This window comes from Toxoplasma gondii, chromosome XII, assembly GCF_000006565.2.
Source record: "Toxoplasma gondii ME49 chromosome XII, whole genome shotgun sequence".
Lineage (NCBI taxonomy): Eukaryota > Apicomplexa > Conoidasida > Eucoccidiorida > Sarcocystidae > Toxoplasma > Toxoplasma gondii.
The window spans coordinates 1,252,665-1,277,679 of record NC_031480.1 but is presented as its reverse complement, the minus strand read 5'-3'; the positions used below and the strand labels follow the sequence as shown (position 1 = coordinate 1,277,679).

The following is a 25,015-nucleotide window of genomic DNA, read 5'->3' as shown; positions in this document are numbered from 1 at the left end:
GTAAAAGTCGAGGTTATCTGTGAACATTTTCCTCTCTAATGTATATCCAACGAAACAGTCTGGGATTGAACGCCTGAAAACGCTATAGTTCGCAGATTTTGACATCATACGACCATTCATTGAATTCTCAAACCTGCTTGGGCTTCCCCTGAAGGCGTTACTGCGCGCTGCTACCCTCGAGTGCGCTGCCAGACAGCCGCAGTGTTGCGCCCTACGTCGACTTCTTGGGGCTTTCTCGGCGAACTTGTCGACACGGGGGTGAACAGGACAGTAGAAAATCTCCTTCCGCAAACATTGGTGGCTTTAGTCCAGAGACGTTGGTTTCTCTTACGATGCCTCCCCAGACACATGCTGCAACGGCTGTCGATCTTCTGCGCACGCGCTCCTCGCGTGGTAAACATAGCCGCCGTCGTTCGCATCTGCAACACTACATCTTTCTAGTTTTTTTCGCGCTGTGTGCAAATGAGTAGGCGTCTGTTTGTGCATGTGTGACGATCTCCTCGTGGAAACGAAGTTGAGTCTCTCTGGGGCATTTTCCAAGAGGGTGTGCACGCGTACAGTATTGTGCAGTTGCGGTTCTCTGCGGTCCTCGGCCACACGGCGGAAAGAAGGCTTCCGAGGTCGGCACACAAAAAGTCCAGCTTGGTAAAAAAACGAATGGCACGGCAGAAAGCGGCAGAAGAAGTGGAGAAAGTTCAAAGTTTCCACATTTCAAAGCTGGTTTTCTCTGTGTTCATCCGGCAGACAACCTTCCCCAAGCGATCGAGGCGTCGGTCGCCGGCGGCGCGAGCCCCACGCTGGCGTGGCATAGTTCTTCCCCTAAGTCGAGCACGAAGAAGAAGAGAGACGAAATTTGAAGTTGAATGAGCAAGGAAAAACTGTATCTCTCCTCCCTTGGCGGATTTCTTGTTGCCAGAAACCGGAGCGCGTGCCTGCATGCGTTCCGTGCGGTTTTCTCTCGCTCTCATCGTCTGCAGCGGCAGGCCGACGGAGGGAAAGGAACGGATGATATCCATCTCCTCGTCCTCGGCCTCCCTAAATGCCTGAGGAGAGCCTTTTTCTCTTCACCTTCGTTTCAGACTCTGAGCAAACATCGCGGAACGAGTATCGCAGCGGTGTGGCTTTGCCGGTTTCACTTTCCAGTTGCTCTCTACCACGATGGCGACCCGAGCGACTCTTCCTCCCTCGTGCTCCTCTTCTTCCCCTTCTGCTTCCTCTTCTCCTTCCGCTTGTCCATTTTCTTCATCTGCTGTTTCTGCTTGCGATGTTCCTGTTGCGCTGGGTCCGTTGCTGCCGCTCCTCCGCAGCGCGTCGCCGCGAGAGAAATTCCAGGGTTTGCTTCGCTGCGCCTCTCTGTTCTCGAGCCCCTCGACTTCTCCGTCCTTGCCATCCAACCCTGCCGCGTCTGTGCATGCAGTCGCCGTCGTGTTGAGAGCCATCCGTCCTTCCTTTATCCGACAAGTGCTCCTGGCGTCCCCTGCGTACAGTCAGTTCGCCCTCAGTCTCCTCCAAGTCTTCACGCAAGTCGACGCTTGCCTCACTGCCCGTCTGCTCCGTTCCTGCTTTCCAACGCTGTGCTTTCTGATCCTGCGCGAGGCCCAGCTCCACGAACTCTCGCCTGCCGCCAGCGGCCCGGGTGTAGGTACACCTGAACCTGCGAAGCGCGAGGCGCCAGACCACCCTGGCGACTTCGACGCGAACCCGGCGGGACCGCTGGAGGGGATGCATGCGGATGTCGACGAGGCAAATGGTGAGCAGGTCGGGCAGGAGAGAGGAGAACTTTTGGGGAAGGAGGAATGGAAGAAGGACCAAGAGAGCAGTGAGGAGGCATCCGCGCTCGCCGAGGCGTTCGAAGTCACTTGGAGATTCGCAGCTGTCTTGGGGAGACGCGCCTTCACGCGCGCTCTGAGAGACGCGGCAGAGGAGCTGGAGCGCGGCGACGAAGAAGAAGAACAAGAGCAGCGGTTTCACCGTCAGTTCGAGGCGGCCCTGGACGAAATGGACGCTGAACTGGACAAGCTGCACGCCGAGAACGCAGGTCTTCATGCACTGGAGGGTGACTGCCCACAGTCCGAGAGTGGCGAGACAAGCCGCAAACAGGAAGCCGAGGCAGACGACGAAGAAGAACTCGAGGAAGACGGCCTCCAGCTCAGTCGCGAGTGGGAGAAAAGGGAGTTCGGCGCGGTGTCCGCGTCGTGCAGCAGCGACGAAGAGACCGATGAAAGCGAAGGCGAAGACTCAGAACCGGTACAGGGTCTCTTTCTTCGTGCTGTCGCGAACGCAGTCGCCCAAGACCAGCAGACCCTGCGCCTCGCGTCTGAGAAGCGGAGCAAGCGGTCAAGTGGAGAGGGCGGAAACCACAAGGAAAACACAGAGAAAAACGACAAGAGAGACACCACTGACGAACGTGAGAAGATAGGCAGGAAGTCCAGCGCGTCTGCGGCGCATGCAGACAAAACAGAAGAGAGGAGTGAACGCGTCAACCTCAGCGAAGCGGCCTTCAGCTTAGCAGACATTCTGCTTCCCTCTCTAGAAAAGGTAAGGTCGAAGGCCGAGACTTCAGACCGCACTGGCGATAGATAAGTATATAATTTGGATCTATATTAGCGGCTAGACATTCATATATATATATTTATTTATTTATAGCTAAATGCAGAGAATCACACATTGACGTGCTACGTATTCACGTTTATATGCATATAACCCTAGGTGATGTATATAGGATGGCGCGACGAAACTTGGACCGAATCTGCGGTCGCTACCTGTTTCTTGGACGAGTATGTTGTCGCGGCCAATTGTCAATCGAATGTGCAAATTTAGCACTTTCGCGAACTCTGTATGGACGGCTGGGGACATGAACAGACAACGAACAAGAGGAGCGAAAGGAAGGGAGGAAACACGAGAGAGAGGAGGTGAGGATAGAGAACTCGAGTTCGAGTCTCAGCTCTCCGAGATGATCGACGCACAGGTGATGGAATCGGAAACATCCCCCCCCCAGAGGAGGACCCATGAAACCCCATCACGTTCTGTGTGTCTTGTCGCGTCCCCCTGACACGTTCGAGACAAGAAAGTGAATGACGAAAGACGAGAGACAAACGGTGTCTCGCTCTTCCCCGTCGCCTGAGTCTCCGCTGTCGGCTAGCAGCTCGTGAGAGGAGCGAGACGGGTCCTGCCTTTCGTTTTTGAAGCATTCGCGTCGTAAGCCTTTCCAGGAAACGTCCGGGAGGCGACCCACCTTCCACGCGCGACGGTGGCGACGCGAGAAGGCTCTTCGTGCTGCCGTCGTCGGCCGCACAGAGAGGAGGAGCCAGCAATGGAGTGCGCGGCGAAGAAAAGTCGTCGAGTCTGTGTTTTTTTCTGCCTGCTCTCTCAGGCGCCGAGAGAGGCCTACGTGAGTCTGCTCGTGAAGGTCGCGACGACCGAAAGCAACGCCCTCACTCTTCTCTCTCTTCGGCATCTGAGCCACTGGCTGGAGGCGACGGCGCAGGCAGCAGAGGCAGAGGGAGCTATCCAACTGTCGCCTTCTGTCTCCTCTAAACGCGAAGGCAGAGAACAGCGGCGAGGTGCCGGCGCCTCCCTAGAGCGGTTCCAGAAGGAAAACGCGGAGGTAGGACACCCTTTCTTCTCGAACTGAGCTGCTTCCTTGTTCTCTTCTTTCCACTTCTGGCTGCGTTCCCTTCATCCACCAGTCTCCGTCCTGCTCTGCGGATCGTTCCGCTTGTCTCTGTTCTCCGGTCGCCTTCACGGCCCATGCCTCCCTTGTGTCTGTCTTCTTTGCTGGTTTGCTGGTCCTCGCGCGCTTCCGCGCGTTGCGGTACGTCTTTCTGTCTCGCCGGTTTGCGTTTCGTCTCGCATCTTCTCGCTTACCTTCCCCGCCGGCTCCCCCTCTGTGCCTCCGCCCGTGAGTCGCTCTGCGCCCCGTCGTTTGCAGGCTTCGACTTTCACTTTGTTCCAAATGGTTTTCCTGCAGCTCCTCGCGGCGAGAGTGGCGGAAATCCTCTCCGGCAAACTTCCTTGGAAGGCACGAGCGGATGCGCTCGATGTCGCGCGGGTCTTCCTGCGTCTTTGGGGACTCGCCTGGGCAGTGCCGACAAGTGAGAATGTCTTGACCAGCGGTGGTGGCAAGCAGGCACAGCGCGGGGAAATTGGGCCGGAGCAGTTAGAAAACGAAGTCGAAGGTGAAGCTGAATCTAGAACAGATTTGCGAAACCCATTCTAGGAAAATTCCGTGGAAAAGAGAACAACTCACCGCTGATCGACAGCAAGCGTGAAGGAACTCAATCTAAGCACTCCTCAACACATCTACGGAAATCAAATATGAAGAAAAGATGAGTAAAATAAATGTAGATTGGCCGCCGCAAGATGCACGCGTGTGACGTGAGTCTAGACAGATTAAAATACGGAGACCTATGGATTTCGAAAACGCGAGACAATGACATCAGTTTAACCTGGACTGCTGTCGCAATGCCGGACTTGGGTCCAAACACTTTAGCGGCAGTCCTCGACAGGGAGACTTCCATGCGATTGACTCCACAGTCGCAGGTTTTGATGTTGTCTCGAGGTCTGCCTTGTTTTACGGTGCAGAGAGCAGACAGCTCCTACGCGTTTCCACGCGCCTGAGTGCCGTTGAAATTCGCCTCTACTTCGACGATGTCCTCAACGCCCTTGAAGACAAAAACGCATCCCTTTCTTCTTCCTCTTCTTCGTCCTCTTCTCCTTCCTCTTCTTCTTCCTCTTCTTCTTCCTCTTCTTCTTCCTCTTCTTCGTCCTCTTCTTCTTCCTCTTCTTCGTCCTCTTCTTCGTCCTCTTCTCCTTCCTCTTCTTCGTCTTCCTCTTTTTCTTCCTCTTCGTCTTCCTCTTCTTCCTCTTCTCCCTCTTGTTCTCCGTGGTTTTTGAGTCAGGACGGACGAGAGGATCGCGCTCGGCTAGTCACCGCTGCATGCGCGTTCATGGACGTCGCGATGAAGGTCTTCTCTCAGGAAGTGGATTTCCTCGAAGAACACATGCCCCGAGAGGTGGTGAGAATCGCGAAGTACTCCTCCACGGTGCCCGATAAAACAGCGCGACGTTCTCCTGACTCAAACCAGTTAAATGGATGCATGTCCGCACGTACTCGCAGCTCTATCCGAACAATGTTGTGTGTATATAGATGGCCGTATAGTTGTATATATAAGCGCATGTGCATACAACGCTCTATCTCTGTCTGTTCCACAGAAGTGAGTTTTGTGCCTTACGCTACGTGCCGGCGTATATAACTGTATATGCATATATATATGCATATATATATATATATATATATATTTGCGTACATCGCATTCAGAAGCATCTGCATCTCTCCTCCTGTTTCCTTTTATATGTGTTTATCTATTTGTATTTGTGGGCGCATCTTCTCAAGAGAGCTGTTGAGTGTAAAACTGCATGCGCGGTCTTGGCGCAGAGTGCGGGTGTTCCCGTCTGTCCAATAAACAATGGAGACGAGCGCCATACCGTGTGTGTTCACCTCTCTTCGACTTGGATGTCCGTTTAGTCTTCTGCCGTGACTGCCGTTTCTGTGTGGCTCTCTTCTCCTTCCGTATGTCTCTTGTTTCTGCTCCCTTTTATCTCTTTTTACTCTCTTCCTTCATTCTTGCCTGTAATGCTGCGTTTTTCCTCAGCATGGCTTGGTCGAGTCTGTGCACGAGGCCATGGAGGCGGTTTTCGACTTTGTGGAGGAGATTAGGGGACGGCCGTTCCTAGCGTGAGTGGCTCTTTGCTTCTGCCGGCGTCTTCTTCGATTCCTTGTTTTCGTGTTTTGTGTTTTTGTCTGTTCCGTGCCTGCGAACTCCCCAACTCGCCGTCGTTCAGTGTTTTTCCTTGCTCTCGCGAGCCGCGTCTCAACCGCAGGGGGCGTTGCTCTTCTTCACCTTCGTTGGGTCTCCGTTCGTGTCTCGCCTCCCTTTGCGTCTCTCCGTTTGTCTTCTCCTCTCTCGCCTCGTCGCCCGTTGTCTTCTCGTTTGCTTTCCTTTCCTTTCTCTCTTCGGTCCGCTTGCTGCTTTGGGTTTCTTTTTGGACTCTCGAAATCGCTTCTCCTCTTCTTCTCTGGCTTCTTCTCTCCTCTCGCCACCGTATGCGTTCCCCCGGAGTTCCGTCTTTGTCTCGCTGGTCGTCCCTCTATCTCCACTCTCCTTTCACAGTGGCTGGTTTTCGGCTCTTTTCATGTCTCTCCGCGTTCTTCAGCAATCGCATGCAGGCGGAGCTCGCGGCCTCGGCGCGGCTCTGCGGGGCCTGGCTAGCTGGCGAGCCGTCCAAGTTTGGAGACACCGTGAGGCGCCTCGGAGACGAGAACGAGTTGGGGGAATGTGGGCGTTGAATCCTCAGTTTTTGTCTCGAGCGTCTCCTATCCTTCTTGCCACCTTGTGTCTTTCTGTCATAACACAAGAAGATCCACGAAACATCGGGGAAATTACACTGAACAAAGTGCCAGGCTTCCTAGCAACTCCAAGAAAGTGTGATGGCTCGAAGAAATAGTTCTTCATCGCATGCACTTTGCCATTTCAAACGTCTTTTGAAGCGAATGGTGCCGTCCCCTTGAAGACGCGCAAGTAGGCTCAGAGCTGATAGTGAGAAAGGACCGGTCTAAGATAGGTTTTCTATCCCTGAAAAAGTGAAGGTTTCCGTGGCGTCGGTGTTTCTTTTCTTTACAAAAGTCTGGTTTACTCGTGAAACAGGGAGTTCCTCTTTCCAGGAGGGCGGCTGATCTGTGAATGAAATCGGCGTCCTTGGCGCATCCCTTTGTTGTTTGTCCTGCTTCCGTTTCTGCAGTTCCTCCGACTTCTCCCCGTCTTCTGCAAACACCTGCCTCCTGCACTTGCGGCGCCATTCCTTCCTGCCCTTCTCGCCTTTCCTAGGTGGGCGAAGCCACCCCAACTCCAAATGAAAAACGACAAGTGGAATGGACAAACACGCGGCCACCATCACACCCTAGGAAGCATATACGATGGTCTAGGTCTGAAGCCTCTGCATGCAGAAACGTCACCGACTCTCTCCGTCCCGAATAGTAGTCATGGAGTCTCTGCATGCAGAAAAGGCGTAGACAAGGCCAGGGAAGGGTGGGGGCTTCCGTGTGTAATGGGATGAAGCCACGCTTGCTGAGAGCTGAAACGTTTTTTTTCGTTTCGTGTTCAGAGAAGACCTTCAACTGTCGAAAGAAGTTTTTCTGTGCTTTTTTTAAATTTTCTCAGCTCCGACTGGGCCGTGTCAACAGGCGCGGCCGAACTGTTGAGCAGTCTCTTCCTCTTCCCTCAAGTGACTGAGCCTGAGCAAAAGAAAGGCAAGTGTTTTAAGTTTCTTTCCGGGATTTCCTTTGTCTCTTCGTTTCTGTGGTTGTCATTCTCTGCGTCGATACCTCGCCTGCTGCCTTCCTCGATCACTTTTCCCGGTTCTCAATCTCTCTGTATTTGTGTCTTTAACCCTTCCTATAACGTTTCTTTCCGCTCTTTCTTCTCTCTGTGTTTCTCCCGCCTTTTTCTCTCTTTTTTCTGTCTTCGCGCAGCTCTTGGCAACTTAAAGAGTGTCTGTTCCATACGAGAAAGGGGTCACTTTCGGCTGTCACGCGTCTCTGCGTCTTCGCCACTGTATCAGGTGTGTCTTCCTTTATCGGTGAATCTCCGCGCCCTTGAGTTGTCCTCTTCTTTCCCTCCCCTTTTTACCGTCTTCTTCATCTGCTCCGTCCTCAAGGACCATGTCTTGTTTTTCAGCTTTTTTCCAGATCCACACTCTTGTCTCTTCGCTGCTGGCTTCCGCTGCGCTTGATCCGCTCGTCCCGCCTCTGGAGAGGAAGGAAGGAAACGCAGAAATTCTTCGATCGCTCGCAGCTTGGCACGCTTCCCTCCAGCCCGCTGTCGACGCCCAGGTGCAGCTTCAGTGAAAAACATAACCTCCAGCACATCACATCCAGCAGCTGTGCCAGATGAAGACACAGTGATAAAGAGCTTCAAAAAGCAACAATACAAAGACAACGTGATATACAGATGTACATGTAATTAGACGTACATATATATATATATATATAGATATAGATATAGATAGATAGATATACACACATGTATTTATATATGTGTAACTATGTTTACGCATGTCACAATCGCTGGTATCAGCGTGCACGAAAACATGGCAGCCGTTTGCATGTTATCTACCGGACGACTCAACCGCATATATATATATATATATATATATATATATATATTGGTATTGGAGAGACAGGTAGATCAACATGCATGTGTGAATGTGTGTGGGAAACAATTGCAGAGGGGTTTGTGGTGCATGTGTCGTGTCGAGGCTGTGTTCGAAATATGCGTTGTCTTCTTTGCGTTTTTACTGACTCTTCTCTGGACGTCTGAAGTGTATCTTTTTGACGCTTCACGCCTTTTTCGAACATCATGTCGCTAGCTTCAGCTTGGCTCTCTCTCACCTGTTTGCTGTCCCTCATCTGTCGTTCTTTCCGCTCTTTTCTCGGCCCTTTGTTCCACCTGTGTTATCATTTTCTCGCTTTTCTGTTCTATTTCTGCCCTCACTCGTTGTCGTCTTTCGTCCATTCCTATCTGGCTAGTTCTCTCTTGCCCTTTCTGGCTTGTTCGTTTCTCAGCTGTCTCTGCCCGCTGGCGTTTCGCCCGATGAACTGCATGCGCCGAGCGCGTCGTTCGCCGTCCCGTCTGCGCTAACTCCTCAAGTGTTCGATTCTCTGTCTTCGCCGGATCCTGTGCTTCGCAAGTCTACTGGAGATCTCGCGTTGTCTGTCCTGACTGGCGTCTTGGTCTTTCTGACTTTCTCCGTTGGGATACTTCCTCCTTCCGATGAGCAAAGTTCAAGCGGACCTGAGGACCAGACTCTGACGTCCGACCGCACCGAGTTGAAGAAGCAAAAGAGCAACTCCCCAGCGGCCATCTCTCCTTCTTCCCTGCCCTCTTCTTCAACCTCTTCTGCAGCTTCGTCAGTTTCTTCTTCGTCGTGTCTGCCTGCTTCGGATCCTCTGGGTTGTCCATTTCCTTCTGCGTCTTTCGTGCGGAGTTGGTGGCCGCAACTGCGCGCGGAGCTCGGTGTCGGTACACCCGAGCAGGTATCTCGACAGCTCGAGGCCCGATTCGTGCCCTTCTCGCAATGGCCTGGCGAGGAGCAAAGCCCACTGAAAACTTTTTATCTGTGGAAATGCGACGTGGTCGGCACCGCCGCGGCCCTCGTCGGTCTGCGGTGCACGCAGCGTGCGCTTCTCGAAATTCTAAACCCGCGCGAAATCCTTCATTTGTGGGTAGGTGACGACGGGGGCCGACACCTCTGGAACAGGCCACTATCTCTCGCATTTTCCGCGACCGTCAAGCTTTTCGTGGCATCTCCAAGTCTCGTCTTCCCTCTCCGGTTGTACTGGTTCCCTCATTCAGAGACACGCATGGCTTTACTCTCAATCCGTTCGGCGCGGCAAGTAGCGTTTCATACATGTACAGGTGAAAACTATATATATATATATATATATATAGGAAGAGAGAGAGATACGTGTTCCTATATCTCTGTTTAAGCATCGTTATACTCATGTGCACCTGTACACTATATATATATATATATATATATATATATTTGCATTGATAAATAGATACTTGCTGCCATATGCCCGTTTATTGATATAGGCTTTTCGTTGTCATTTTTCTCTGTTTGGAGGGGCCGCATGTCTTAAACTGTGCCACGCGTGCCTGTGCGTGCGTGCATCACCTCTTTGGATCTGTTGTGTGCTTGCTTTTCAAATGCGGGGTTTGCCCCTCTTCTTTGTTTTCCAGTTTCTCTCAAGTTGTTTGTCTTTTTCCTGTCAGGGCGCCTTGGTCCGTCAGTGCATCGTCCTGACTCCGCGCGACTCGGATTCGCTGGCGCAGGTGGACCGTCCAGATGTTGCTCTCTGGTATCGTTCTCTGCGCATTCTGTCTGCTTGCGGCCCCAACCACCCGTTTCTGCTTTGGACGCTTCACCGGCAACTCACTGACTTCCAACACGTGAGCAGAGTATTCGCTTTTCTGCGATGAGTACGGCATTCAACTATTCTTCGGGGGTGTTTCTAGGCGTAATATGTGGATGACTGGTGGTACTCGTATTAACACGGAGAGCGAAAACGATCACTTATGAATAGGAGCAGTCGCCAGATTGCCAGGGATGTCGACATTCGGTTGTGGTTTTTTGCCCAGACGAACTCGACCGTGTGCTGCAATAACACTTTTGCAATCGGGAATCAGGGGACACTGCTTCTCTGGATCAGAAATGGAGAATCCACCCTCGCTTCCGTGTTGTATCTGTAGGTCACGAACCGGAAGGCAAAGGAACTCGTGCCCCCTCCCCCGCCAGTAGAGTGTGTGAACACTGACGAAGAGTGGAGCGACTATTCTGAGGACGACGCTGCCCTCGTGACGCATTTCCGCATATATTTGCGCTCGCCCTCAACCTTTGGCTAGTGTCAGTGCACTTGTGTCGCGAGAAACAAGTAAAAAGCACACGATGAGGCTCCACTGCGCGCGGTAAGGAGGCAGAGTCCACCGGGTTGTAGCTCGTGAAATGCGCTTGACACTAAACACAGGGACGGCGCATCGTTTTGGAACTGGCAACGAGAGTGTTGTGGACACAAACTGCGTCTTCCGTAGTCAGCGACTGCGGATACGCCGAGCGCAAAACACGCGCGTGTGATGTATTGACAACGTCCGCACCCCGCGGTTGCCGAAAGTGCATGAAAAAAAGATCTTGACAATCCACAAAATCCCAGCGGGCTTGAGTTGCTCAGTTCCTCTCGAAATGCTTTGCTAAACCAGACTGAATTTCGCGTTACCCCCTGGGGGCAGCACTATACGCTTGATCAGTCTCTCCCATCCTGTGACTCGGAAGTTGAAACATCCTCCCTGACACTCAGTCCCGATGCGCGACGGTTCCCGTCCTTTAGTGACATGAGGACGACGCCCTTTTCTTCCTTGAGTCTTCTAATCAGGGCGGTCTCAACCTCTCGCGCTTCTGCCTTGTTTTTCACTCTCACAACCAACACGCGGGCATGAGCCCACAGCGGCGAACGGCTGTGAGTTCGCAAACGCGTCTCAAGGCGTTCTGTTTCACCCACATAAACATTGGCACAGAACCCTGCCGGTTCGTCCGCACTTGCTCGAGAGCGCGTCGCTTCCTGAGCTGGGAAGTCCGGCGGCCGGCGCATAGGCACTTCACTCGCGAGATATGCACGCCGATGTGCATTTCGTGCCGCAGTACACGGAGCCACAAGCATATAAACACAAGCAGAGCAATCTTGCCAAGGCGGCGGAGCTGCTAAGCGTCTCGACAGGGCCGGTAGCTCGAGCACTGGAAGAACATCTTTTGCGGAAGCTATCTTTAACGGAGGTCTTTCGGCATTCGTATCGACCGAGTGAAGTGCGTTGTTTCGTGACTCTGCTTGGTTCCGAACACATTCGGCAGGCGCGTTCGCGCAAGTCAGTTCTCGGGTGGTTTCGATCATCGCCAACCGCAGGCGTGCAAGGAGAGCGTTAGAGGCCATTGCGGAAGACGCAAAAGCACTCATCACAGAGGCGCTTCGATTCGGAAAATCTACGATTCCTTGTGGCTCGGCGAACAAACCGATACCGCCACACGGTGTCGGTTCTCCGTTTGGCGAACCTGCATTCTCGGGATTGGGTTGGTGAAACGTGTGTAGCTGTACAGTCTCCGAGACATCCGCTGTCGTACCTTGAGGTTCCTGGCCGTTTTCGTTTCTGTGACGCGGTAGTTCGTCTGGAGGCTGTTTTGGGGTTTCGTGCATTTCTGGAAATCGTTTTTCCGCAATCGTTCCGCTGCTTACAATTTCATCGCTCGTTTCGGAAGAGATTCCCGTGTTAGCGCCATCCCCGTCTTTGATAACAGCCCCCCGAGAAACGCCGCCGATCTTACAAGGGATTTTCCCCTGATCTACCGCATCTAAGTGTGCTTGCAGTGCATTTGCTCTCGTGATGATTCCTGAAGGCATGCCCACTTTCCACGCAGTCTGCATGGCGTTGCTATCTTGGCAAATGCCGTCTAGGAGTTCGAACGTGTATAACCTATCATCACCGAGAGACCCTGCCGCGAAGTGCGTTCTTTTGTCAGAGTCGAGGGGGGAACTCAAGGGCTGTGAACTTTTGAACCGCGGTAAATCCCGTCCTCCGGTGAGTGATGCTGGTCCGGAGCAGCTTTCAGGAAGCACGAGAGAGGTGGGGTTTCTCTTGCGGACGCCCATGCGCTTGAACCGGACGTTCGGCTGAAGGTCGAGAGGGAGGCGGCTCAGTTCGTGATGAAGATGGGTTGACAATACGCCGTGGGTGTTCCCGCGGCAAAGCAGCTCCAAGGCCGCACCAACAAACCCTGCAAAGAAAAAGTGGTAAAAGGACGCGTTGCGCTTGGAATCATCAGTGCGTTGGCATGCCTCACAAAAATAAATCCAGTGGTACGAAAGAAATGAGCAAACACTCAAACCACAGCAACACAGAGAAGATTCGGTGTTTCCAAGTCTCGCAGACTCCGAGTCCACTTGTAAGAATAGGCACATTCTAACATCAGAGCAATGCAGATGGAGCGTTAGAGCTGCAGAGAGAGTAAACGACGGTTTCTTGTGACACCGGAGGGGAAGGAAAGCCTGCCTGTCTAGGTGAAAAACGACGTTCACGACAGAACATTCTGTCTAATCGACTGTGACACTGCCAACTCCTTTTTTCGCTAGACATGAAACTAAACGCCGATGGACAGTGCGCAGCAGAGATCGACTCAGAGATTCTCTGTCCATCTAGCCCGCTGTTTTTGTTACGTCGATTGGGTGGCGCGATACTCTTTCTGGGCTTCTCAGAGTCAACCTATGCCTGTCGTCAACCCATCTGCGCAAAGCCCGTCGAGTGCGTCAATCCTGTTAAATCTGTCCTCCAAATCGCAACCCAGTTCCACTTACCTGCTCCCCATTTAGGCGCTGTGCCTTTGCAAGGTTCATCAACAATGACAAACGGGGTAGTTAATGCAACGTCTGCAGTTTCCGTCCGGAGAGAAACACCGGCATCTGAGGTGTCGCTTGAGAGCAAGGAGGCGGGAAGAGCCGCTGTTTTCTCAGGTAGGACTTTACCGTAGCTCCGTGCCTGAGAGAGGATGTTGTGGAGCTGAGACAATTCTTCATAGAAAAAGGATTTGTTCTCCAAGGGCGAGTCGTGAGCCATGTACGACGACGCGAGGAACGCCCCGTACCGAGGTACCGTCGTGGCTGGCCCACAGGGGCAAAATAAACCTGGGGGAGAAACGTACAGAAATACGTGCGTCCACTTCAGCGCTTGACAACGAAGAGGAAACCCTCGCCTCTCAGCCTCTCTGCGATGCGTTCCAGAACATGAACCAGATCCCGACCGAGCCACAAGCGCCAAGGGGAGTGACAAGGAGCTGTTAAACACGAGTGTCTTTGCTCACCTCGAAAGGAGGGTACTAACAGCAGTAAAGAATCCGTTCACGTATTACGCCTACAACATTCCCGATGCAGAAGATCCTTGATGCCGCAGCAGAGACAAGAACCCTCCTTCCATGTATCGACATTGCACATGACTGTTCCGTGCGTAGAACCACGCCTTCCCTCACAAGTTGAATCAAACTGACAACGTCCTCCGCTGCACCCTCTTCCCAGGCACATGCATGCACAAACGAATCCCCGCAACCCATACGGAAGACTTCTCTCTATGGTTCTGTTGTATTCTTGGCTAGCACCATGTTCGTCGTCTTACCGATGCATGTTCTAGGATTCACCGCGATGCCACTACAGATCCCACATTGTGCCGACTACCTCTGATGTATGAGTATGCGGTGTTCAGCTGATTCCATCTCGACAAGCGTCATCACCCGGGCAATCTCATCTCGACCAAGATCCACTTGCTTCCCTCCTCGTTCTTACCTGCGTTTGCGAGGACGACGAGTGCGAGAACAGACCGACAGAAGGTGCTTTTACCGGCCATGTTCTCCCCCGTTAAAACAAACAACCCGTGCATATCGAAGGAGTAGCTCACAACCTCCCGCTCCTTCGACAGCGAGCTTGATGCATGCGCCAGGAGCGAAGCCGTGTCCTTCTGCACCTGCTCTGAGAGGGGGTCCCGACTCTGTGTCCTGTTTGCGTTGGCAAACTCATCGTCAGTTGGAAGTTCTTCGTTTTTTGTCCCGGTCCTTCTCGATTCCGCTATTCGGTTTGTGTCGCTTCCGCGATCTTCTCTGTCCAGTAACGCGGCACGGTCTCTCTGGACCGCACGCTGGCGGCGAAGGGTGTTCAGATCGGGTCTACGCATGTAGTATGGAGTCAAAGTATCGACCTTGAGTTCTGCTTCAGCATTTGGGTCCAGGAGCTGGGGTAAATGCCACCCATTAGTTGCCGCGAAAGTCGAATGGTGGCTCAGACTCTGTCAACATCGGCACAGATAAAGCTTTCTTCTGGATTGAAAGACACCCCCAGACAGAAATGTGGTGGGCGGCATACCAACCGTCCTGAGGTTGCTCTCGAATGTTCATTAAGGGCTGTTCGCGGCAGTTAGCGGAAGGCGACTGTTCAGCGGCCGACGCTCGTATCTGCAAGTGTTTTAGTCGAGGTCGCATGTGACTTCTTTTCCACTTTCAGAGTGAAACAATCCAAATCGAATAAACCGAAGCAAGGGTATGTTTTTGACCGCTCTTGTCTCCTCTCTAGGTGGCCTAGCTGACGAAGACATTTCTTGTCCATCTCACTCAAAACCTCAGACCCACTCACAGTGTTCTGCAGAGAACAGGACTGAATCTGGGATGGATCAGTCGTCAATCGAAAGTCTCGAATGGAAACCAAAAGCGTAAACTTTCCGCATGCAACATCGTTATTTCAGAGCGGTTCACCGTATTCTATCCTTGGCGCACGAGCATCAGCTTCGATGAACAGTGGACATACCTAATCATTGCCCCGTCGTACCTTGACTACTTGCCTACTCAGGTGCTACGATGATCAGTACATACTGGTAGAGCTCATCTCTGAGACAGGATGGGGAGCATACACTACGGCGTGGACAACTGGTTGAGATTTCGAAGCTCGTCGTTTACCCGATCCACACTCTCTTGTTAGCAGAGCATAGTGGAGATGATAATCAGTTCGAAGAGAACCAACTGAAGGCCATCGGCTGTTTTCCCGCGATGGTCCACCGTCACGTTCCTGCCTTCAATCTCTATGAAATTGAATGAAGTTGATACTGGGTTGCACATTTTAGACGCTGACCTTCGCTGTGACTTCGAACAGATGACGCGTTTCTTCTCAACTTTTCAGTCTGTTCCCGTGCATACCTGGAGAATGATGATGAGGTGGGCCGCCAGCAAAATGTCGGGCAGCAACGGCTGAAGATCTCTGCTGAGTTCCCTCAGTCTCTTCTCAACTGCAGAAGCTGCGAAATTCTTCGCCGCAGTGTACGCTCGTGAACAGGCTGCTACTCGAGGCGTTGTCCATGCGGAGGCAATCTGGTGACCGTGTCTGTCCTGCAAGGAAACACGCAAGAGATGGAAGACGAAGAAGAAATTTGATTCACAACGATGCCAAGGACGCAGCACTTCTGACTGGAACAGTACCATGCAGTTTCCACTTCTCCCAGACAAAGCGTCCCAATACTCCTGTCTCAGAGGGAGAACGTTCAGTACGACGGTCTCCATATCAGCATCTAGGTATCGCTTTCTCTTGCTATTGAGACGAGTCACACACTTCCGCAGTCACCGAAAAAACGTTGCCACTCGGCGTAGGTGCCCACTGGTAGCGCCGCAAAATGTAAGAGACTCTATTTGTCACAAGCGGCGAGTTTAACACTAGGCTGCGCGCGTGTATGCGCCTCTGTACTGGACTGAGAATCGAAGGTTTAGTCGCGGTAACGCGCTTCTCATTTCGCCCTTTCAACCATCGATGTCCGTGACCTTCCGAACTCCCTGCGTCCGCTTGAGATCTCAGCAGGTCCTACCCTAGGGTGTTCAGGCGTCTTGCTCCAGTGTGGAGTGGTAGCCACAGCACTTCTTTGCTCGTTGGCCTCTCTTTCGTTTGTCCCGAATTCTCCTGCATGCAAGTCGGTGGCTCTCTCGGTCACACGCAGCCCGCTGCCCATCCCCTCCTCTCTGGACACAAGCGCTTCCCCTGGAGTCTCGCCCAGTGCCTCGAAGGCCTCGCGGCAAGAACTCCTCTCGACTCCGTGTGTCACGGCGTTCGCCGCCTGCGCCTCCGCGACTCCACACTCAAATTCGGGGGTCAGAGCAGCAGAACTTTTCGCGTTCTTTTCTCTCCCGTTTCGACTGATGGCCTTCACCGGTTCCAACGGGGGTTTACCCTTCTTCAAATACACCGACTCATTCAGCGTGTCGCCCCAGAGTTTTTTCTGGAGCGCTGCAATGAGGCGAAGCCACTCGCCAGCTGGTCTCCCGAAGTCGCCCGACTTTGCCGCAGCCAGCCGCTGGCGCTGGAGAGCCGCGATGCTCGAAAAGAGAGCTGCGGGAGGAATCTTCAGGCGCACCGGTGTCTGCTTTTCCAGCAGCCAGGCGAGACGAGCTGAGGGCGCCGCGGATCCCTTCCCTGGGGTTTGCCTGCGCTCCAGAGCGATGAAAAGGTCGACGACGTCTCGTGCTGTCAGCGGCGTCTTCTCCCCCCCAGGCGCGCGAGAGCGAGAAGGGAGAAACTCCTCGAGTGTACAGACAGCCGGGAGAGCCGGCATCCTGGCTGCGCCCGCAAAGTCCTCGAAAATCGACACCAAAAGGTCGTCCACCGCAGCCGCCACAAGTGCATGCGCGTAGGGAACGCAGAATGGCTGGATATGCCCACGAAAACGCTCCTGAGAGACCGAAGAGACAGACAAAAGTGGAAGGGAAGAGATGACGAATGGCGCGTGGTTAACGACAGACGGACGATCCCGGAAAGCAACGAGGAAGTAGCCAACGGCAAGGAGCTCAAACCTGAGTTCTGAGATCGTGTCTGGAGTCTCAAATTCGTCACAGACTGCTCGGTCCGTTTACCTCGCAGAAGAATGGAGAACAGACCGAAATGGTAATCGACGTGTAGCATGCAATCCGTAACGCACTGGCGTTACCAAGACTGTGCAAATCTTGAATTTCAAGATCGTATGACACTGAAGTCCATCCGTCCACCGGTCATGTTCTAGGCTTCCTAGGCTTCATATGAAGATTACTCCCACAAGAAATCAATCCAGCGTGTTTGTGAAAAAGTTGTTTACGTTTCTCACCCTTCCCATTTCCAGAAAACTCCCTCGTCTCTCCGCTGTCGATCGGGGTTTGTGCCACCTCAAGCTTCACGCACCCCGAGTGCATGCAGACTCTCCCTCTGGCTCTGCACGGGACATTTCCGCGTTTTCGAGACCTAAATCCACCGCCAAAACTGCCCGTCTCCGCGACTTACCATCCGCTTGAAATAATCGTCGAGAATTGGCAACAAACCTCGAGTGCTGCTGCTCGTCGCGTGACCCCCTGCGACGGTCGCCATCGCCCGAGCAGCGGCCTCCTCAGCCGCCTCGCGAGCTGCTGCAGCTTCCGCCACTGCACGCGCAGCCGCTGCTGCTGCATCTGCGGCGCTGTAGATGTCTCGAGAATCTCCTCCGAACGTTGAGTTCTCTCCCGACTGCGCAGACTGCGAGTGGGGAGAGAGATTCTCAAAGGGCCTTCCCTGCACCTCAGATGCCGCCAAGCGACTCATCTGTTCAGCTGCAGCGATCGCCGCCAGCGCTGCTCCCTCCGCTGCTGCTTCTTGTTCCTCTTCTTCCAGGAGAAGGACCTGAGATAAAAGCACAAAGAGGAGAAACAAGACGGGTTTCAGGTTTGCGTGAAACGAAACAATTGGGTATAGAGTTTCCGTTTGCTGCAAGGGAAAAACAAGTATCGACCAAGCGCGTCAGACGAGAGCGACAATTCACCGTCAGATGTAATGCATGATCTGGGCTTCGAGCTGGGTGAGGAAACTCAAATAAGGTTACACTGAGTTTCAGCCATGAGGGCGATAACATATGGCAACACACACTGACGCACAACAAGACTAGAGAGCTGATGCGTTTGAAGACACAGACCCTCTTTTTAGACCGGGACGGATGGTGCATGCGCTTGAGTAGATGCCGTGGTACACCAGCCGTAGACACACATCCGGAAGGAGACCGTCCCTAGTTATGAACTCGTTTTCTGGTGTTGAAATCTTGAATCTCCCTGGTCACGCCAGATACACAATACCAACTGAGGAACAAACGAAGAAACGCAGAATGGAATCAAAGCCCCTGGTAGACAGCCAGGCTCTACAAGCAGAGAAATCGTTTCATTCATTTCGCGACTGCTTGTGCGCGACTGGCACCGCTGCATTCACAGGGAGTTGAGCTTCGACTCTCTGACAGACTAGTTCGGTCTACCTTTCTATGTCAAAGACAACGGATGTCGTGGTCTGTTTAAACTTAGGTATAGCAACGTGTATTAACGAAATTGGATTTAATGGTAGTCCACGTACACCTCCTGTTGTGCATTCCTGTCGTCTTGTTGTCGGTGCTCGCTTGACTTCCCTTAACGCGAGTGGAAACATTGATTCATGTATTAACCCTCGAGCACAACCGATGAAGATTAGCCTTGGTGCCGGAAGGTGCGCATAGGGAACACCTTGGCCTGTCTTAAGTAGTTCAGTGGGGTGGTGGTTTCCAGCATTTTTATAAAGAACTTGGTTGTCTGTATCTTATAACAGGAGTCCTGCTCAGTACCGTGCTGCATGCGCGGTGAGTTCGTCTTTGGTTTTTTTTGAGCGGGAATCGCCACGAGGTTTCATTCGGTTTAGTCTCCAGAAAAACGACGGACACTTGGAAACAAACGGCAGGCGAGTGCTCTGTCTCAGGCACTACGCCGTCTCTGTTTGCGAGTTAGAGTACACGCTTCTGGATCGCGGACCCTTTGTTCAGAGACACTTTGTTTCCACTTGGGGTGCGGTAAGTCGAGTGACAGTCTACCTACGATCTTTAGGTTCCCAACAACGCCGGGTGATTCTTTCGTGAGGCTCTCGTACCTGTTCAATCAGAGCAATGGCCTTCTCGACGCCTTGCAGGAATCGCTCCTGACAGACCTGCTGCTGCGTCTCATGTTGGAGAACGGTGAGGAGGGGCTTGAGCAGAGAAGGAGGGTACCGACGGAGGCAGTAGCGCGTAGGTGCGAGGAGAGTCAGAACTTCTAGAAAGAATCTTCGATTGGCCTAGAAAAAAAGACACACATCCAACTCGACAGGGGGAAAGCCGTGGCTCGTTACAATTCCTAAACGAGTTCGTACTGACCGCGCAGGGAGCGTGGAAGCGTCTGAAAAGAATCGAGGGTGAAAACGCGGTTCGAAGAAGGAAACAACGAACTTCCCAGTGGCTTACCGAGCGTGACGAAATTACTTGCACCAGCTTCCCGGCGTCCATGACTCGGACTGAGGGTACGAGAAGCACATCGCTGTTCTCTGCATGCGTCGCCAAATTCTCTGCGCTGCTGTCTAGGGCGGCCGCTTGTCCGCTCTGTGCCAGTCCTCTTTCGGAAGACCGATTCTTTGCAGAGAAGTCGGTCGCTCTTGGGGGCGATTGACAACCGACACAAACGCCGTCGCCTTCTTCCTTCCCTGTCGGAGCCTGTGAGCGTTCAGCAGAAGGCGATGAACTTCCCGGAAAGTGCTTCATGAAGGTGGAAGACAGTCGGCTGTCTGTACACCCGAGACGCAGCAGCTGCCGAAGAATGTTCTGCACTGCGTCGGCGACCGCATGCGGAGGCGGGAAGAGGAGCAGCCTTTGAATGAATCTGGAAAAACAGAAAGTCGATCGGGGACATCAGCAGCTGTGGCTAGGGGAGGAAGGACGCGGACAAATCTGCGAAGCAAGGATCCACGCGAATTCGACGCTCTCTCAAGCGCTTGAAAGAGCCCCTTTCGCAGGCAGGCTTTACGACTACACAGCACTCCAGTCCTTCGAACGAGGATCAAGCGTTCTAAGTGATCTCTTCTCCCGACACCGGCTGCGTAGCCAGCGGGCAGCGTACCGCGTGGAAGTGACGGGAGCGCCAGGAGGGAGGGCGGCGAGGTGAAGAGGAGGGACGACGAAGGACGAAGTGGAAGCGACGGTGTTTCCTTGTCTGCCTGAAGGTCTGAGAAGGCCCAGCTGCGATGCCGTGGACACATACAACGGATGCGGTCGGTGCTTCTGTGGCCTCGCGAGGAGTGGCGGAACTTGCTGGCTGTGCGGCGAAACGACTTCTCCGCTGTTCTGTCGTGGCGGTTCTGCAGGCGACTCCTCTGATGCAGAGCGGAGAGCTGCGTCAGTTCTCGCGCGTCCGTCTTCAGCGAGTCCGCGCTCTAGAGTTTCAGCCTGCCTTCGAGCATCCTCTGCGGACAGGGCGGCAGTTGACAGTTGAGGCTCTGGTGGAAAGGGCGCGCGGTTCTCTGGAAAAGACAAGGATCCGTTTCGGGCAGGGGGAGCTTGAGAGGCCCCCAGCTCGGATGGGGACAGCAGGCAGGGATCTGCGGGACTCGCAGCGGGTTCCGGAACCGCCACAGAGGGAGAGAAATAGTCCAAGTGCGAGCGAATGGTGAACTCAGAATGAGGCACTTGCAGAGAGGCGGTCAGGTGCCGCAGCACGGCGCGGTGGAAGGCCGACGGCGAACTGTAGTCCTGCAAAAAGGCAAAGATATTTCCTCGATAAAAGTCAGGAAGTCGCAGGGCGAGTGTACATTCTCAGGAACGTGCAGCAGAAAAGTCATCTCAGTAGGATAGGACACAGATGCTTCGCCACGTGACCAGAGCAAAGCTCTCCCATTTCCACTGCGCCGGTGTTGTCTAGGAGACAGAAAGAACTCGGTTGCATGCACCACTGGAGAAGCGATTCAGAGCTTCTGTCGCTCTCCGCAGCCGTTACGTACCCGCAAGTATATTTTCTGGAGAGAGGGAAAGAGTCGCTTGGCCAGCCGAGTGGTCCCGTCGTCTCGCACGCCGAGCGCCGACATCTGGTGTACATACAGCTCGCCTCGAGGTGCGCCGCCTGTGGCCGACGTAATTCGCATTTCAACGCCGTCGGCAGTCAAGCCGCCCTCCACTCTCAAAGTTCTCTGTGGAACATCGATTTCTCCGCAAGCGTAACCTGCACTCGGGGAGTAGTACAGCGAAAAAATCGGCTCTGAGTCTGGAGTGTGCGCTCCTGAAGGCAACGGAAAGGAAACCGGTGGACCACGTAGTGCAGGTATCGCAGTAGAAGTAGATCTGGTCTACGATCAGACCTAGACCGTGGATTGCAACCTTCACGTTATACGAAGACGTGTTCTTTGTACAAATGCTGCCGAACTGGAGAGCTCAGTCGAACAGCCCGAGACAAGGCATCTGAAACAGTGGGGACATGGCGCGTGCGGTGGTATCTGTTGGTTTCGCTGCTCGCGTTTCACAGAGTTTCCGAGCCTCTGGGATGGCCACCAACTCACAGAAGGGAGACTCGAGTGAAAATGCGCAACAATAGAACATGTGGCATGTCCTGAAGCATCCACAATCTATATTCGGTGCAAAAAGAGAGTCAGCCTGCAGATCTAAAGGACGTCCTTAAGAAGCGTTCGTGGCATGTTCGGACTCTGCGTCTGTCAGCGATGCGGAGGTCCAGCGATTCAAGTAACCCTTCACCGACCCACGTCGGGCTCTGAAACTACCAAAGCAGATATACGGAATTTGTCCAGCTTGGATACAAATGCAGGTTCTCACATGAACACCAGTCTATGCGGCTAGCAGAGTGAAGGCGGCCTCTGCGTTGCAGCATCTACCGGTGTCTCTACAGATCCCTGTAAAGGTCCATTTCGCCTCTACTCAAGACGCGACACGGTCTCTCGAGAGAGCGGGGAAGACAAAGGTTGTCAGAAGGCATTTGTAATAGCTCGGAAGCGGATGCGAGAAGAAATCACATTTTGTGTTGTGTCACAAAGTGTCTAGCTTCAGGTGCTGTCTCGTTGATATCGCATGACCTGATCACGCACGGAAAGAAACGAATAGTCGCTATTTGAAGTGAGCTCCGTGTGAACAGGTCAGATCACCGAATCGGACGATATATGCACTGAAGGCAGCGGAGCCAGCTGTAAACAAAGGACTGGACAGCAGCTACCGTAGCTGTAGACGGACGCGACTTCGAGAGCGTCCACGTCAAACCTCACCGATCTCGCCCTCATAAAGAGGCATGTGGGCTGGGAGATACAGGGGTGAAGAAGGAGAGACAATTTGCGTAAGGAGGCGAAGCTTTCGATTTCCAGGTGCGATTGGAGTCGCCGCCACAGGAGACGCGAACTCCTCAAAAACGGACACGGAGAAGCCCTGTGCAGAGACAACGGAAAGAATGTCCTGACGAGAGAGTTGCAAAAGAATGTTGAACAATTAAAGCAATGATGCAGACTCAAAGATCTAACGCCTCGCAGGTCTCAACGGTTGCTGTGATCGCCCATTTACACAGTCCTTAAGTTGAGTGCATGAGAGGCTTTGCAGCTCAAGGCAACGCTGTAAACAGCAGTGTTATGAATCGGTTGCCCGTATTGAGGCGTCTGCGTCTGGTCGGTCCATCAAACCAAAAGACGCTTGTAAGCAGGATAATCCATTCGAATGTGACAGACAGTTGGCAACTGTCATCACACGTGACGTTAAAAGGCACCGTTAAGCGCATGACAAGGAAAGGTCACCCGCGATTTACACAAACCAGGTGCCGTAGCTGTCGATGAATGCGAATTCCAGAGTTTATCTCTCCGACACTACATAAGCTGTAAATGCTCGTTCTGTCATTCGTTGACCGTGTTTACTACGGGGAATCGAGAAACGGAATATCAAGAACACAGGCTGTCAAAAGACACCGCGAAACCCGCTTGCGGAATCTAACGGTTGCCTCTGGCCATTTATGTGTTTCTCGCCTGTGCCTTGTTCGCTGCTGACACAGCCTCAGTCCGCAGCGAGGTAAACACGAAGAAAAACCTGACGAGCTCTGTCAGATCTGTACAAGCGATAGAAGCGGATTGACAGAGGAGAGTGCGCGACGGTGACGAGAGTGAGAGTCGACTACGAAGTTAGATGACACCAGGGTGGCGAATGTGCCAATAGGCAGCTTGAAAGGGTCGAGATCGACAATCGAAACTCACTTCACTCGTTAAACAATCGAGCGTTTGCTGCAGGTTTTGTTTGGGGCACCCCGCCTTTGCCTTCCCACCCATCGGATTCAGCCCGCAGTACTCCACCAGCAAAACAGCATCGAGGCCGTATGCCTCGAAGAAGTCTCCAACCTGCAAAAGAAAGGCACCACGTCAGAGCAAGGAAATCAAGACTCAACCAGGTGTACAGACACCGCATACCGTCGCCAGGAACCCCGGTCTAGGACAACTTTGCTAGTGCTGCTCAAAAAGATGGAACGGAGAAGGCGAGACAGCAGACTGGCGGTGCCAGTTCAAATCACCACTGCCTGAAGCGCGGGGACCGAGACAGTTTGCGATGTTGGAATTCCTGTGACGCACACACTTTGGAACTTGCCTGAATAATCAGAACTTTGTCGGGCCGAAGTCGTTTTTGTTCTCGTACGAAGACGAGGAGAGGCGGCATATGCAGCGAGTCAGGAACCATCGACGGATGGTCGAAGGAAAGAAAAGAGAGCAGCCGCCGGGAAGCGGGACGGGAAAGAAGCGGCAGCCTTGCCAAGAACGTCGGGTGTACTGCCACCGAGGGAGGCGGGCAGCTTTCTGCAGAGGAACGCAGAACGGAGCAGTTTTCTTCCGCTCTTCGACTCGGCTTCGGTCCCAGCAGGTTGTCGCGCGTCGGCGCTTCCGGACGCTTCTGCGTGTGGAAGAAGCGGCCGGACAGGCGGGATGCGTTTGAAGGGAAATGAGTCTGCCTGTCTGAAATCGCGTGAGGCAACTGAATGGTCGGACGTGCGAGGCGTCGGTCCGGATGGACAACAAAAGCGACGCGTCGAGAAGAGGCAAGAAAGGGCAAGCTGGCGCGACAGCCACGCAACTGGCCTGCTGCGTCCCTTGCAGCTGCCGAAAAGAAGTCCAGCAGCTGATGTTGCCCAAGAGTGGCCCACCCTCCGCAGCTGCTGTCGCGTTTCGCGACCTTCTGTAAAAAACTCTTGGACGTGCGGCCGTGCATCTTGTTCGCGGAAAGCAAGGCATTGATCGACCAGTACGCTTGCGGAACGGAGCAGGCTAAACCCTGCCGGCAACCGCGCTGTCGCGGAAACATTTCCATCAGCAGTCTCGCGTTGACCTCCACTGAGATGCACACAAGTGAAAAGAGAATCGTCTGCAGTTTCCAGCGATAGCGCGCGAAAGAAGCGGAGCCGCGGAGAGGCGCCCCCGGACCCGAAGCGGGCCGCAGAGCGCGAGAGGCAATGGAGCAAAAAAATTCCTGCCTAGAGGAGAATCGCCATTCCTGGTCACGGTCACTGCATACAGAATCCCCTCCCATCGTGGGTCTGATGAAAAAGAGAAAAGGACACCATTGTGGTGTGGAGCCGCGGTGCCGTCTCGGCTTTCCCGTTGGTCAATGCAGAAGCGCGTCCCCAGTGACTAGAGCCGAACCACCGGCGACTCCAACAAAGGGGCCTTCTACTCCATTCAGGGGTGTCGCATGGTAAAACTGAGTTCTCTAATCCATGGCACACCTCGGAAAAACACTACTCACAGTCGTGGAATATCTTAAATAGTCGAGCGCTCAAGAGTACCAAGCTGCAATGCCCAGCTGCCTCTCGGACAACACCGGTGGACTAGGCAGCGCATCAAGGAGACACCCCCCAGAGGCGGCCTTACTCCAGAACATGCGAAGGATGTCACTGTTGATGCAAAATCAGGGTACTGACCATCAAGTGAACAGTTTCTAGAGTATCCACGTGGCTCCAAAAAGTAAAGTATGGCCCCACATCAAACCGAGACTAGCCTGTCTTCGTTAGAAACGCTCGTGCCGATGACGTCAGTGCATGCACGCTGCAGACACGACCC

The 25,015-nt window shown here is 53.3% G+C and overlaps 2 protein-coding genes across 2 annotated transcripts; one reads left to right on the top strand and one right to left on the bottom strand.

The window, feature by feature from the left end:
* The first annotated feature begins 455 nt into the window (after window positions 1–455).
* TGME49_218830 (hypothetical protein) lies at window positions 456–10,845 on the top strand. The gene is made up of 12 exons (XM_018779820.1): window positions 456–2,538; window positions 3,374–3,607; window positions 3,971–4,094; window positions 4,585–5,018; window positions 5,655–5,737; window positions 6,217–6,301; window positions 6,802–6,887; window positions 7,221–7,309; window positions 7,737–7,891; window positions 8,624–9,283; window positions 9,837–10,013; window positions 10,314–10,845. The coding sequence occupies exons 1-12, from the start codon at window positions 1,159–1,161 to the stop codon at window positions 10,464–10,466; spliced, it is 3,660 nt and encodes a 1,219-aa protein (XP_018634825.1). The 5' UTR covers window positions 456–1,158; the 3' UTR covers window positions 10,467–10,845.
* MSH1 (mutS domain protein) lies at window positions 10,508–24,869 on the bottom strand. Its single transcript, XM_018779821.1, has 13 exons — window positions 23,553–24,869; window positions 23,168–23,308; window positions 22,202–22,358; window positions 20,936–21,210; window positions 20,059–20,687; window positions 19,410–19,821; window positions 19,061–19,243; window positions 17,432–17,803; window positions 15,993–16,850; window positions 15,334–15,522; window positions 13,937–14,432; window positions 12,959–13,285; window positions 10,508–12,381 (listed from the first exon to the last, which is right to left on the bottom strand). Exons 1-13 carry the CDS (start codon window positions 24,483–24,485, stop codon window positions 10,862–10,864), a joined length of 6,492 nt encoding a protein of 2,163 aa, XP_018634824.1. The 5' UTR covers window positions 24,486–24,869; the 3' UTR covers window positions 10,508–10,861.
* Window positions 24,870–25,015: the final 146 nt, after the last annotated feature.